Source organism: Phaenicophaeus curvirostris, chromosome 1 (genome assembly GCF_032191515.1).
Source record: "Phaenicophaeus curvirostris isolate KB17595 chromosome 1, BPBGC_Pcur_1.0, whole genome shotgun sequence".
Taxonomy (NCBI): Eukaryota; Metazoa; Chordata; class Aves; order Cuculiformes; family Cuculidae; genus Phaenicophaeus; species Phaenicophaeus curvirostris.
The window spans coordinates 48191176-48207101 of NC_091392.1; the positions used below are offsets into that span (position 1 = coordinate 48191176).

A 15926-nucleotide genomic window follows, 5' to 3' on the forward strand; every position below is an offset into this window, starting at 1 on the left:
AATTCAGTGGGACTGATACCTGTGTTGGGGATCTGCATTTAGGAGTAATGGATAATCGCAAGAACTGAGGTGGTCCTAAGACCAGATAAGTAACAAATGTATTTAATTTTAATGCTTTAAATACTTCACAAGTTGAAGATTAGTCCCTTGTCCTGTATGAACTGCAATTTTCCTGTGCCTTTACACGCATACTCTAATACTGCATATTCCAGTGATGTTTTCCAATGAAAATGTACTAACTTTAGAAATGAAAGCATTAACTGATGTCCAGCAGTACTACAAATGGGATTTATCTTTTAATTCTTTACTTAATGATAGCTCCTTCAGCTACTCATAGAATCACCAGGTTGGAAAAGACCCACCAGATCACTGAGTCCAACCATTCCTATCAAACGTACAGCTAATGCTGTACTGCTTCCTGTTCTAGTTGCATAACAGGAGTGAAAACTTGGGCTTGTTTCACAGCCTTTGAAAACTATCTTTTCTTCTGTTATGGTGCTTCTTGGAAATCAAGGTCATTCTTCCACTGGCATACAAACTTTCTCCATAAAGCTCTTCTTCAGAATGATCTATGTTAATTTTTGCAATGTACCTGTGTATTTGTGAAATGATGACCCTGTCTGCATGTACATTCTTAAGTCTAAAACTGTTCAAAGACTGCACAAGCTTCTCTTCGTTCTAATATCTTCCTTTTGAACTCTGATTTTGTGTATAGATACATAAACCATTGTGATAAAACCCTTCTCCCCTTGTAGGGGGTATATAGTAGCTGTTGCTCACTGCTAGTATCTTATGTGGAGTTTGTATCTTAGTGTTTTCCAATTCCCATTCCATGTCTCTTTTTTTACTGAGTGGCTGCACAAATAAATACAGGAGTGCTAGAAGTCAGAATGTATAGAGGAGCACAGGTTAGCATTCAGTGAGCCTACAGAGATGCTGTAATTAATTATTAGCATTTTTTTTGGCAATGGAAGTACTGAAAGAAGAAACTTTTAGTAGTAGTGTAGTGCTATTATCATAGTATCTGAAGAATCTCATAAAGGAATAAGATCCTGCTATGCTAGATTCTTCAGCGTGGTCTCCAGTTCGGCTTAATGAGTAAGTGGGAATAGCAATTGGCTTTCCCTTAAATGACGAGATTGTTGAAAAGCAGCCATTAACCCTCATTCAGGTAAGGATTAAACAAGTGTTTCAAAGTATCCTCAGATCCTGCTCAGAGCAGGATCTTCTGTGTAAGCATGTCACCCTGAGGATATCTCTAACCCCCACACATTGGTTTTGGTCTGTCCCTCAGCCCTTTAGCTGAGAACTGTGCTTCTTAGCTGATTGCAGGTTGCCTCTGCAGTTGTAGTCCTGAATCTGCCAAGAGGTCATACGCTCTGGCACAGAGCAAAAGTGACCCGGAGTGATCTGACTCAACTATTAAGTCCCACTTTGAGTAGAGAGGTGGACCAGGTGATGTACAAAAGCTCCTTCCAACCTATATAATTTCAGGATCATGACCCTATTCAGTCCTTCTAGCAAAGAATTGGTAAGAAACAACACATGGATGCAGACAGAATAAACAAGGAAGCAATGTAGGAGACAGTGTAGTGGCCACTGCCATCAGGGGTGCTTTTTGTTCATCAACCATCATCTCAATACCCAGTTTTGGGTACATTTTTCAGAAGAAGGGAGGACAGCTTTTAAAGAATGAGACTATTTGGTGTGCTTCTAAGGCAGTTTTTGACCTGCAGGAAGGTCAAATTGAGGAAAAAGCCTTCCACACAACCTCCTGCATGAAAAATATTACAAGTAGTAGGCAGTCTAGCACAGAGTTGACCTGATGTGTAAGTGAGAGAGAGTGGGAGGTAATCTTTCTCAAAATGAGGAAGGGAATTTGGTGTTGGGCACTAAAGAAGGGTAAGAGTTGGTAGATGGTCTGGAGGAGCTAGATGAGAGAGTTAAAGTGATATGGGCTAGATAAATGGCCTTTGCAAAAGCATGCTTCAGGAGTCCAGAGAGATCAAATTGGTGTTGGTCACTGTCAGGAAAAAGAATGTTGTAAGGAAAAAAAGTATTTAGCTATGTGGATAGACAAGAAAAGTTATGCTTTGGAGCTGTTGTACAAGAAGACATCTGCAAGAGACCTATCTGTGTGAAAGAGGAGAATCCAGAGAGATGTAAGATTAAGGCATCTGTCAAGCTGTAGGCCTTGGGGATGGGTATCGATATTGAAGGGAGAGAGTTGGATGCCAAGAGAGTCTGGAGGAGGATAAAAACATTCTGTCTGTCAGCTGTGAGTCACAAGATAAAAATATATTTATTGACACAATTACCTACAATGAGAGAGTGTCTTAACTGAATACGTTGGTAATCAAGTCTGAGAGACAGGAGAACTAGAAGAACTTCTCTGCAGACCTCAAGGAGTCCATTGTAGATTGTGATAAAGGCTAATGAAGCTGACATGGGAACCTCAATTCTGAGCTTCTGTGAAAGAAACTTCAAAAGAAATCTTGACCAAGCAGTTTCAGTGGAGAGCCAGAATGATAGTATGCAATGGAGCTAAGCAAAGGAAATCCCTAGTGTGCATTGCAGACTTCAGGCAGATGAGAGGTGAGAAAGAACTGGAGAGAGGAATGGGATTGCATGCAGGTGTGTAAGTAACATTGTTATATTGCAAGGAGAAGGAAACAAAAGGAAGGGAAGGAATGGAAATGAACACACACACGGGAAACCAAACAAGAGGACACCAGTGCTGGTGCAGAAGACTGCAAATGACAATTTCACCTCTCAAAGCAATTAATTTGTGGTGATGTATTTTTAGTGTGCAACTTTCTTCCTTGTGTTCACCTTAAAACTCAGTTATACTCTTACTAAATTCAAAGCAAGGAAGCACTGGAACAATTATGTCCATTTTTACTATGCCCATATAGCTTTCCAGTCCCAGATATTACTAAATGGACTTGTATTTTGACTGCAGTTTTCTTCTATTTTCTTCTCTTTATGCACATTTATGTACAGTCTCAACAGACTTTTACAACTTTGAAGCAAATCTGGTTTTCCATGGTAAAAAGTACATTATGGGTGTTAACCTAGCAAAATAAATTTTTAATTTGACAAGTCAGAAGCAAATGATGATGACATTTTATGACAGAGATAAAGACTAAATTATCTTTCCTCCTTTGGAGCACCAGATTGCTTCCATGTCTGCATCTTGTTCATCTGTTTCAAATAAACAATATGTGGGGATACACTACATCCTCAAAATATTTTATGATGAGGTGTTGGAATATAATAAATGTTTTAAAAATCAGGTCAGCAGGATTAAATGTTGCAGGCATTCAGTGAAACCTATTTCTTGTTTTTGACTGAAGTAATACCATGCATTACATGCTCTTCTTGCTAAGACCAATCAAAAACTGTTGTCATCCACAGACTTTTGGTTAAAAAAATCTGCATGCATATGGATCCTGAACATTTGCTGCCATCAATGAGCTTGTAATTAGTTTGGTTTTTTCCCTGTGATGGTATATAAATGTGTTATGCATTAGAAACAAAGGGAATCTCTTTTTCAAAGTTGGTGCATTTTTCACTGTCAGTGAAAACTGGGTTCATAGGTATTAGGGCAGCTTAATCATGTCTATGGGTGAGTGTTTTCGTTGTCTTTACACTGTGCACCAGTGGGAAGAGAAAGAACAACTGTAGAGAATACTATGTGTGTGTTATATAATTTTTTCCAGCAGTCCTCAACTTGCAGTTACAATCTCAGCTGCCTCAAGAAGCTGTCAAGGGTGATGGTGGGGAAAATTCTCTTTTCTCCTTACTGCCATCCTTGGAGAACATTGCTGGGTCGGTGTTGCTGTCACTGCTGGCTGTGGAGGCCAGTGTGCCCCTGGTGCTTGGCCAGGTGCTCCTGCTGGACAAATGTTTCACTGCGGCTGTGACACAGAATCGTTTGGGTTGGAAGGGACGTTAAAGATCACCCAGTTCCAACCCCTCTGCTAGAGGCAGGGACACCTCCCACTGGATCAGGCTCTTCAAAGCCTCATCCACCCTGGCCTTGAACCCCTCCAGGGATGGGGCATCCGTGACTTCTCTGGGCAACCTCTTCCAGTGCCTCACCAGCCTCACAATAAAATATTTCTGCCTAATCTAAATCTCCCCTCTTTCACCTTTAAACCATTACCCCATGTCGTTCTATACTTTTAATCCCTGAGAGCCCAACCCCAGCTTTTCTGTAGCCCCCCCTACCCCCTTCGGGTACTGGAAGGTCGCTCTAAGGTCTCCTCAGAGCCTTCTCCTTTCCAGGCTGAACAAGCCCAACTCTCTCAGCCTGTCCTCGTATGGGAGGTGCTCCCGCCTATCTGATCATCTACCCCAGCAGTTGTCTTGTTTTGCTGCCTGAGGAATCATCGGGTCCCTGAGCCACAGCCGCGTCCCCCGTGGCCGTGAGCCCCTTCCCTCCCTACCCGCCGTTCGGGGCTCCGGCCCCGCACTGCCCGCAGCCTTGACCCCGTGACCGGGCTCCGCCCCCGTAGCCGAAGCGGAAGCCCCCCCCCCCCCCCCCCCCGCGGTGACCACGCCCCCTCGCGCTGCCCGTCCCGCGCGCGTCGCTCGCGTCTTTCCCCGCCCCGGCGGCGGCTGCTGGTGCCGAGCGCGCGCGCGCGCCGCCCGCGGGGCCCGGCGGGGGCCGTTGTGGAGCGGCGCGGGAGCACGTGAGGAGCGCGACGTCATCGTAAACACCCGTGGGCAACATGGCGGCGTCTCCGAGCGGCAAGGTACCCCGGGCGGGCCGCTACTCTCCCCTCCCCCGGAGGCGCCCGGGCCGGGGCCCGGTCGGCGGCAGCCCCGGGGCACTGGGCACCGGGCGAGGGAGGGGGTCGGGCCATTCTGCGCGGGGAGCCGCGCCGGCTGGGGCGGAGGCCGCGATTTGGGCTCCGCAACCCCGCGGCTGAGCCGGAGGAACGAGGCCGGTCCCGTCTGCGTGGCCGCCGGGGGCGGGCGGGCATCGGCCCCGGGGCGGGCGCGGGGCCCCGTCAGTCGGATAATTCGGTATCATAAAGGTTTTTCGGTGCCGCCGGTCGGTGACGAACGTTCTTCAGGGAAAGGGCCTTGAGCTGCGGCCTTTCGCTGCTTAAAGGAGGCTTATATGAAAGACGAGGAAAAACTTTTTAGCGGGTCCTTTGGCAATGGGACATGGAGTAATGGTTATAAACTAAACGATGAGAAGTTTAGACTAGATATTAAGAAGGAATTTCGCGCGCTGAGGGTCGTGAAGCACTGGAACAGGTTGCCCCGAGAGGTGGCAGGTGCCCCATTCCTGGAAACATTCGAAGTCGCGTTGGATGAGTCTCTGAGCAACCTGATCTAGTCGGAGCTGTCTCCCTGCTCGCTGCCGGGGGAGCAGGGGGGCTGGACCAGGTGACCTGCAAAGGTCCCTTCCAATTCAAACCATTCTGTGATTCTGTGAAGCAACAGAGTTCAGCAAGGGAAAACTTGATTAAGAGCTGGATTTCATTCAAATGCCTGTCCTGGTTTGAGGTTACAGGGCAAAAGGTATTGGCAATGCGCTCTCCCCCTCTCCAACAGATATGGGTTGTGTTTCTATGGTTTTAGCATAGAAATAATTTTATTCTGTGACTCTGCCTTCTAAAAGGGGTATTTTGCAATACAAGGCTCCTGAGCGTGTGGATCATTTATCTAGGGTTTAAAATCTCTGTGTAGTGTCTGGCGGTACGTAGCTAGAGTTAAGAATCTGATAGTCTTCAGATTCACTTTTCCAGCATACGGCAGCAAATGATTATTTCAACTCATCCTTGATCTTGGCCTGTATGTGATGAGCGTTGTCTGTGCTTCTCGGAGGGTGCCAAGGAGCGCATTTAGTTAGCAAGAGAATTCAGTAGAAATCTCACTTGTGCCTGTCTGCCATATCCATTTCAACTGGAACTGTCGGAGTGGGTAATTTGTTCAGCTGTGGGGTTGTTACAACTTCATTTCTAAGTTCTGTACTGCTGTTAGGTGCTGCAAACGTAAAGATAGACATGCTGTCCTCCCAGCTGTTTCTAGCTATGCACGTTCCGTTTTTATGTGTGTATGGTTTTGTCCATTTTAAGCTCAATTTGGCAGTTCATTGGGTGATGGCAATATTTTTATTTTGCAGCTTTTATTTTATTTTACTTATATTTTTATCAGAATCTTCAGGAAGTTGTACCCGAAACTAGCTATATTATTACACTTTATACGGGAGACTAAAAACTATTGTGGATTAGCTGTTTGAAAATTTGCTATGTATACCTTATTCCTTAGGAAAAAAAAAAAGGTCTGTTTGCCTGGGACTAAATCTTTTAAGAAGTTGTAAAACTCTGTTGCAGTTACTGCAAGTCATGCAACTTCTAATTCAGTAACATTTTTTGCCAGTCTCTTTAGATACTGAGAAAACTGACAGTTGTGTTTTCTCAGACTTCATGAAGTGGCTGGGCTGGTTTGAAGTTTCACTGCTCTCAGCAGGAGCAGTTCCATCTTTCTCTAGATCTCCCCACCTGGGTGTTGCACTTCTGCTTGCTTGGATACTGTACTCATTTGGTCTCTCAGTGATTTGATTTAGCAAGCCAGAGTAGTACATACAACTGGCTCTGCTTATTTTTGGTTGGATTAGTTTTCTCTTGGTCTAGGGAGCACATTGGATCACAAATTGTTCCTTTGGATGACAGCAGGATTTTAGATGTACTCAGAAACTAGTGAAATGTCACTCCAGGTCAAATGAACACCATGTAAGTTGGTATGGATCCAGCATTCTCACTTAAGGCATTTTGCACCTTGATGTGTTTCCAAGCTATGGGTGTCCTAAATTAATTACACTTTTCATTCTGGCTATGCGGTGTCCTTATGAGGTGTTTCAAATGGTAAATTTCTGCAAGAGTAGTAGCCATTAGTTCCTGGGGTGCTTTAGTCTCATTTAACAGATCTTATCATGTGAAAGTCATGTATTTTAATGTATATGTTCTTTTCTGCAAAATAATGCACAAGGTAATTTCCATGGAATGTTCATGGCAATGTATTAGCAGCAGGGGTAGCCCACATTTTCAGCTTTCATGAAGTCTTTGTTTCAGCAAACCATACAAGGTTGTGGTTTCTATTATATTTTTATTGTTTGCCTTCCTCTTTTCTGTTCCCGTTTTTTAAATTTCCCAGACATCATTAATAACAGTGAATTTACAGCTCTGCTATTATGTATTGTCTCTGGTTTCTATTCCATATGTTAATGGAATATGAATTCCAAATTTGGTTACGTTATGTACCTGTATGTACTACTTTACAGGGATTTTTGTCCTATTTATTTTTTCTTACTGTTTCATATCTTAGAAGGTTCTCTTTAGTGTTTTCTCTATATATAGTTAACTGTGTTCAGGAAAACTTATGTTATTGCTGTTGAGTTCTGGAGTTGTGACTCATTCTTTATTAATGGCCATCTGCACTAGAACAGCATGAGCTTTAGTTTTCTGCCCTTTCTTAGAGTTACCTTTTTTTTTCTGTGAGTAGCTCGACAGTAAGGTCTTCCATTTTCAGTGCTTTTGACTTTATGTATTAAAGCAGGTATATTTTCTGTCTTTTTTTTTAACACTTTGTTTTTCTTACTAGTGAGAACCGACTCTGGACTCACCCTTGTAACAGAAAACTGTATTAGAAAATGTGGTTAAAAGTTGTGTGTGGGGAGAAGTGCAAACTTCAGTTTTAGTCTGTCAGTGTATAGGCTGTGATTACAGCTGCTCTGAAGACAGTAACGATTTTTTTGGTTTATGCTCTTGGATTTCAGAGTGTCTTCAGCACGTGGGCTGTTAGATCTTTCTCAAATTACCATTTGGCTCATGGGCTGTCACTGAAGTTATTTTTCACTTGCCTGTGCCCTTGCTCTTGAAGTTAAAGCTTAAGAGCTTTAGCTGGCCAGACATCTGAGATTCTGGTCTAGGCTCGGCTATTTGGCCAGTACAGAAGCTGGAAATGGTGGAGTAGCACTGTAGCTACTACTTAACAATGTTGTAGATGCTGTAGTGTTGGGGGCTGGGGTGGGATACGTGTTCACTGTTTAGGGTATTTTATAAAGAGATTTAAAATATAGTCTGTTAAAATTAGCTTTGCATGCTTCAGGTAGTTTGGCACAGACCTAGCAGATTATTTTAGACGTGTATGTATTTTATGGTGTAGGCAATTTCTTGCTGCACCTTCTACTAATTAAATTTGAGGGGCATAGAAACTCTTATTCTGTGCATTGTTGTGCCATTTTATTAAGTGCTTGATTTAAAATCTTCATTATAACCTTTCTAGATTTTATAATTTACTAGATACTGAATCTTAATCCTTTTTGAATATATTGTGCTTCATAGCTTTTCTTTGTGAACAGAAGCCTTTTCCTGCCATTGCCTCTTTTGAATTTGGTTAGGGTTTCATTTTACTTAAATGTAAAACAGTTCGCTGATAATTCTGAAAAGTCTTGTGTATTCTTTCTGTTTTCTAGTCAATAAGTGTTTTTCTTGCAGAGTTGTCTACAGTGGAAATAGTGTCTTACTACCTCAAGCTCTCACTCTCAGTACCCTGAATAGACTTGTATTTTCACTGATATCCCACTATTGTTGCTTAAGTAGCAGAAATACTTTGTGGGTCAAGAAATCTTCAGTGCATGTAAAGTAGAACTTGAAAAACTTACTGTTGTCAAGCAGGAAAGCTTTCTTATGTTATGCAGTTCCTAGTGTTGTGAGTTTTCTCGTATTTGTCACAGCATGAACAATATTTGTGGGGTTTTTTTGCCCTTACTATAAATCTTGGTGGTAGTAAGACTTTTACTCTTTTAAGACTAGCAGGGTATGAAATTTTACTGTCTTAGGGAAGAGGCTGAGCCGTAGACTCAGCAAACAAAAGACATAGAAGGTTATGGCTTTGTATTTGTATTAAAAGTCAAATGCCAGAAGTTGTAGTGTATCTTCTGTGGAGCAGAGTTGGTGGAGTTGGTCAAGTAATGTTAGTTTGATAGTTTCCAAGGCACTCAAATGTGCCGGTACCTGGTCATTTGAAGCAGACTATTGATGTAATAGGTAGCGTGATGTGCTCAGTGACAGTTTAGAGTGGATATGTGTATAAGCTCTTGGCAAACCTCAGCTATTCCAAAGAAGGAGATGGAAATCAAAGCAGCATAATGCAGATTTCTAAGTTGAGTTATATTTCTTCTAGCTTAAAGCACAGCTCTAAACTAAGGTGCTTTATTTTGTGGATGCAAGGTCTCTTGGGACAACTATTGCCTTAATTGAATTTATCTTATTGGCCTGTAGTTGTTTCCTTACTGTGTTGCATCTTTTGTTCTGTTTACCTTCTGTCAGAATCTGAAGATAAGGTGATGCACAGCTATTATATCTGTTGTTAATGGTTGCAGACAGGCCCATTTTTCCTTAATTTGTAGTCTATGGAGCATTCAGACTTTCTTACTCAATCACTTTTTTACAAGCATGCTTGCTTGCTGCTTCAACTCTTCAATACACAATGAGGTCCTTTACCTGATTCTCAACTGTAATGAACTGCTATTGAAAAGTTAGTTGAATCAGGATTTGCACAGAGCCATAGTTACTTAATGACCCCAGAGCAGTGGCTGGTTCACTATATAAGTGCTGCAAGCTGCATCTGTCATGAGAAACTGGATGGTGTCTTGGCAGAGCATTGCTGGCCCCAATCTGTACTGTCTAGCAGAAAAGGAGATTGAGTTGGATAGGAACAGAGGGAGAGAGTATGAAGTGTCTGAAAGATGAGACTGGCTAACTAGCTGGGAGAGTTGCAATGCTTCTCAGTTCTCTCCCATGTCCTGTGTTTGGCAGGTTGTGACAGGTAAAAGCAAGAGTATAAGGCATGAACTACCAGTGCACATGACATCAGCTGGTACTTGGGAGCCCAGCTGAGGCAATACACGGGTGAGGACAGCAGGACCACCATGTTCTTTGGTGGCCCTAGATCCTAGCCTTCCTTTTTTGTTGCCTACACCTCATTGTCTTTGGGAACAGTGGTGTCGTATTTCACTAGCTGGCTGCACAGGACTGTAAATTGTCATCAGATGGCAGGCATTTAATAAAAAAACTTTGCTTGTGTTCTGCAATTGTTAGTGTATGCTGAAGACTTTCTGGTCATGTGTGTCTCTGGCAATAAAAAGCTACAAACGTTGCCTGTTAATTGCTCATTGTAAGCAGCATAATAAGTTGGATATAAGAATTATCTAGTGCTATGTCCTTAGAGTATTAAGAATGATACCATTTATTTCTCAGAAAATGTTACTGGGACGGCAGTGGGACTTCAGAAAGTTATTTTCTGCTGGGCAAGGGATATAAATACTTGAACAGTTCTCCAGAACTTTAGCTAGCATATGCCATGACATGTAAACTGAGCCTATGTCCTGCTGCTTCCTTATTTCATAAAATAGTCAGTGGATAGACAACTATTGCTTCATACAGCTTTCCTGAATTTTGTGCTGTGGTTCCATATTTTTACAGACCGTCTCTCAGTGTATGGGGTGGAATAGATGTGGTCTTTGTGCAGCACAGCACTTTTATTGACCAGTTAGAATGAATAGTGAGTTTGCCTTTGACTTCCATAGCAGTTCTGGAGGAAAAAAACCCCAACAACCCAGACCAAAAAAAACCGGGTCAAGGTGGCTTAGCAGGATTTGGAAACTCTTGCATCAGTTTTCATCTTTTGGTAGGATTCTGGATCAAATGGGCAATGGGTCTAGTTTTATTTTGCCAGTTCTGTAGAATAAAATAGCTTAAGTCATGCTTGCACACTGTAAGCGTGGACTTGATTGACAAGCAGGAAAGACTCATGAACATAAGCTTCTCAGTATACGTTATTTCAAACTTGAAATTTTAGGATTATGAAAACGTAACAAGTCCTGCAAACTTCTTTTTCTCTTTTGTCCATCATTTCTTTATAGAAAAAAAGTTGACAACAGTGCTTTTACGGTGTTGTTATCTTACGTAGTAGTGCTTATGATTAGGACGCATTTGAAGAACTTAAGGTGGACAAATCTGGAAACTTTTGCAGTTTTTAGCTTTAAGCCCGTAAGATGTCTGAAAAGCCCCAATTCTGACATATGCACAGGTACAAGGCACAATTAAAATTTGTTTGAAATCAAGTAACTTTCAAAGTTGTTTAGCTCCTGTCACATGACATCTTCATTTGCTTTGATTGTATTGACGTGGGCTTCTGACAAACAGTCTTCAGTCTTGATTGTGGGTCAAGCAAGGTCTGGCTTTCCTGTATGTTAATAACATTTAAACCTGGGGAATATGCATCTCTGTGGGCAGTCCAAAAAATACTGGCAAATAAGTGTAAAAGGAAACAAACCTACCTTTGTTTAAATCTGTAGTTATACTTTTTATGGCTGGACAACTTTTTTGGCCTCAAGCATCTAACCAATGTATGTTGCTTTTCTTTCTCTGGGTTCTGTTTCTACGACCAGTCAGTTGACTGCAGAGCACAGTTTTCTTTGTGAGTGGATGGGTGGAAGGATTGTAGGATTTGGTTTAGATTTTGATTAAAATCCTAGGGACATGTCAAATTACCTAATCGCCTTTGGTGTGCACTTACTAGGGTGAACTTGGTTTGTTTGTTTTTCTCCTCCCCACTATGGGCTTATTAATGTTGAGTCAACTTAGAGGAAGTGGTGACTCTAATCGTGTGAAAAGAAATTCAAAGGTTGAGCTTGACCCCACCTACTTCTCACCTTTGAAAAAGAGACCATGATGAAATAGGTAAAATAACAAATAGTAGAATCCCAGGGTGAGCCATTAGTTTGTGTCCCTGTCTCGTAATATAAGAAGCATAATCAACTAACTGAACAGGTGACATTTTTAAAACTCTTAAATTCTTTCACATAGTGGATAATGAGGCCTTTCTAGATCACAGACTTCTGTCACTGAAGCCAAAAACTTACCAAGGCCTGAAGGAAATTGGGTTGTTTTCTTATGCAGGAAGCATTGACAGGTAATACTGATGTAGGGTTTGGGGAGTTACAGTTATTTTAACTGCAGAAAAGGGGACAACGGGCTCATTATCCTGCCTTGCTTATATCTAGTTCCTTCTATCCTCATGCACACCAGGGTCTTGCTACATAGGCTTTACATGCGTGCCTTATGCAAGTCCTTAGTAATTCCATAGAATCAGAATTGTTTAGGTTGGAAAAGACCTTTAAGATCATAGAGTTCAACCATAAACCTAACACTGCCAAGTTCACCACTAAACCACGTCCCTAAGCACCGCATCAACATGACTTTGAAATACTTCCAGGGATCCCAACTCAGCCACTTCCCTGGGCAGAATTTTAATGGTGCGTCTGATTGTCCTCCCAGAATTCGAGATCTGTTCTTTCACATCTTATTTCAAGAGATGTATCTTGAGTGTTCTGCAGTAACCTGCTGTTTAGGCAAACAGCAGGATATGCTGCTGTGGCCTGATTTTAAATTGTCTGTCCTCTGTGTGTGCTGGTGGACCAGACATTTGCCTGATTGCTGGGCTGCAGAGGCACCGAGCAAATTCCTTTGTGGGCCACACGGTGTGCAGGGTTGAGCAAAACACAGTGTTACAGCAATTGTTTACCAGTGGATGTGGTCTTTTTATTCAAGTCCAACTGCTGGTTTACTATCTTTCAGTTTAATGCTTTGCTCAGTACTTATTACTTATATGTAATTTCACTCCTTGAATTGACTAATAGCTTGCCAGTGCTATAATACCAGAAACAAAAAATCTACCATAAACTGCCTTTTACTGGAAGATGCTATAAGAATATTTAGTAGCATTTTTTAATTTTCAGCTTGCTAAGAACATTGTGTGAAATATACCCATGCAGTATAGCTTATGTTCAGGTGCTACCACCATAAATTCGTATTCTCAAAATCAGCTTATTCAGATTTAGTTATGGAGTCATCTTACAAGGTACTGCTAAACAGAGCAGCTCAATATTTCAGATAAGTCAGAGATGGTTAACTCCTGAAGTGTTTTGCTCTGGGATAAGCTTTAAAGCACTTCCTAGATAATCTTTAGTAAGATTAATGCCGTATCTTTTTTCAAATTAGTGACATTACTGCATCTTCTAGACTTAAGGTTTTTCTTCAGTGATATTAAGAAAAAGCACTTTTAAAGTTCTGTTGTATTGAATACTTGCTAACAATTGGAAAAAAATAAACACAAGATTGTACCTGTTATTGAATAAGAGTAAATCACAATGATTTGGCCTTCTAGCCTATCAAAACCTTGAAGTTTTTCTCTCGAGTAACAGTAGGAGGGAAATAAGCTGTATTGTGATAATTCTTGTTTTACTGATACCCTCCAAACATCTAAGCATATATTCTTGTTTATTCAGTTTCATTACATGTCCTGATGGAGAAACAGGCAGTGAGCTGGATCTGTTATGCAGAATAATGTAGAATTTTTCATGACAACTGTGACATTGGGAACAAGTTTTCTTCTCCTGTGAAAATAGATGTTTGTCCTTCTGAGAGAGATTAATAGATGGAAATAATAAAAACTATTATTAGACTGCATACCCTCTAGATTGAGAAGGTATACTTTGTAATACTTATTGACATTATTGGCATGAATGCACCTCTACCAATATAACTGATACAAATATTTTTTTTTTCTGGAACAGCTGTCCTGGTTTGTTTCATGACTGTGACTAGTTGTGGTGATAGATCAGGTCCAAATAGCCAGAAAGTAAAATTTTAATAAATTCCAAAGCTGCCTTGTTTAAACAGGGACTCAATTTAAAAAACAAGTGTTTGGTAGAATTAGAGGGGAGGATCCTTTTTGATTGAGAAGAGAAAAACTAAAACCAGTATAGAAAAGGAAGGAAGGCTTCCAATATTCGAAAGACAACTTGATTTTAATAATCCTTCAAGAGGGAGATTTTATATTAAGTGAACTCTAGAGGTCTCTTCCAAGTGGTATTTCTAGGATTAAACAGTTCACTTCAGAAATTTCTTACTTGTGTAAAACGAAGAGAAATTTAAGAAGTAAATCTACAACAGAAAGAACAAGTTAACCAGATTTTCTTGCTATTTTCAAGCTCTCTGTTCTTGTCTGGCTAGTTAAGCTTATGCATCTAAACTTTTAGTTTACTGACCTGACTGCAAATGTGATTGATTTTAAAAATCTGACAAAGGAGTAAGTCGAGAAAAAGAGATACTGATAATTTAGTACCAGTGAACTGTAATATCTGTCTCTGATTAGTTAAGAATTATTAGGTTTTGCCTTTAAAAGTATGTTTTCCTTAAGCTTGTTTTCACAGCTTGGTTTGAACTTTAACATGGTTGTAAAAGAAAAACAGTGTTTCTAGTTGATGTATTTCACTTCCACGAAATCAAAGTTTGCTATGTTAAGGACTTTTCTGTCTTTTAGAGAGTTGTTAAAAACAACCCTTTGACGTTTTTTATAGGCCTTTTAAGGGTATGTATTGCATGTAGCTTTGAAGAGCCTGCTGAATTTTGATAGACAAGAATTCTCTGGTTTTCATTTTATTTGAAGAGTATGATCAGAATACTGTGAAGAGTTTTGTAAATGCATAAATGCAGAAGGCGTGTGGGAAGTGTGTACTCCTACAAGCCTCTCTTATCTGATTGTGACATACTCTACCTTTGAAATGGAACCTTTGTCATTCACCCTGAATATAGAATTGGGCCATTATTTAGTCTAAGGCTGCAGTTTTTATTTCCGTGGAGTTAATCTTTTGAACACTAGACTGTTCATTTCAATTTAGGTTAAGGTTATAATTTCAACATGCTTAAATGGCAGGTCAGAGAAAAGTACACTATGTAAGAAATCCTTTTAATGTTTTAAAAGCTGCATAGTATTTCCATATGAATGTTTGCCTGCTGATTTTAAAAAATACTGGGTTGTTTTTTTTTGTGAGTTATTGGTGGAATAATCATAGTATTGCTTAGAGAGTAAATTTAGCAAGTTCCGTTTTCCATTGCTTCGTGATTTAAGTGAAATACTCAGATCTTGGGTGTGGGGAGGAAGGGTAGGTAACAAATCCCCTAACAAGGTAGAGGTATTAATTTTTCATTTTTTGTAGGCTAGTGAAAATGATAATTACTACAACAGGGGTGAGAAACAATTTTAAAATCTTCGTTTTTGTTTTATTATAGGTTGTATATGAGCAAGAAGGTGTTTTCATTCATTCATCCTGTGGAAAAAATGATGACCAGGACAGCTTAATATCAGGAATACTACGTGTCATAGAAAAGGTATTTGCATAATACAGTTACAGAAAATTTGCATATTTGGTGAAGCACATAAAGTATTTGGCATGTCTTAAATATCTTTTTAAGTATAGGATTTCATAAATGAACAAACATCGCATACTGTTTGACATTGTCTGCATCATTTATATGTATAAGCTGTACCATAATCGTACCATGAGTTAATAGGGATATGTACTTTGTTGTGTGGTATTGATTTCTTTGTTTTTATGATTGTTTGTATTGTAGGATAATGAAGTAGTAGTAGACTGGAGATCACTGGATGATACTTTGGATACTTCTAATATCCTTTGTGCTGGAAAGGTATGTTTGTTAGTTACCAGTGCTTTTCACTCTGTTTCTCCAGAGATTTTATTTTAGCTTGTGTGTAGATGATCTCATAGCTGAAAGTAGAATCTGTTTGTGTGATCATCATTGATATTAATAGCTACATGTAGCAATCACATTTGTGGACTGTAGCCTGTTTCAGATTATTGGAATACACGTGTAGATGAGTAAATTATAGTTTTGTTTGGTTCATATGTCAAACAGAAGGGGACTGTCTGTATCAATAGTAAAGACCAAATGAGTATATCATGGTCACCAATCCCCCTGTATCTACTGTATCGCAGTCTGGTGATTCACTCTTCATAACTGGACTGAAAACAGAGTCAT

General features: G+C 40.4%; 1 protein-coding gene across 1 annotated transcript in view; it reads left to right on the top strand.

Moving 5' to 3' along the window:
* The first annotated feature begins 4620 nt into the window (after positions 1-4620).
* The window catches only part of TBC1D15 (TBC1 domain family member 15), a 34338-nt gene continuing 23032 nt past the window's right edge, over positions 4621-15926 (top strand). The window contains exons 1-3 of the mRNA XM_069857503.1: positions 4621-4760; positions 15159-15257; positions 15501-15575. Coding sequence (XP_069713604.1) covers positions 4737-4760; positions 15159-15257; positions 15501-15575 — 198 coding nt within the window. The 5' untranslated portion in view covers positions 4621-4736. The remainder of the gene's footprint in view (positions 4761-15158; positions 15258-15500; positions 15576-15926) is intronic.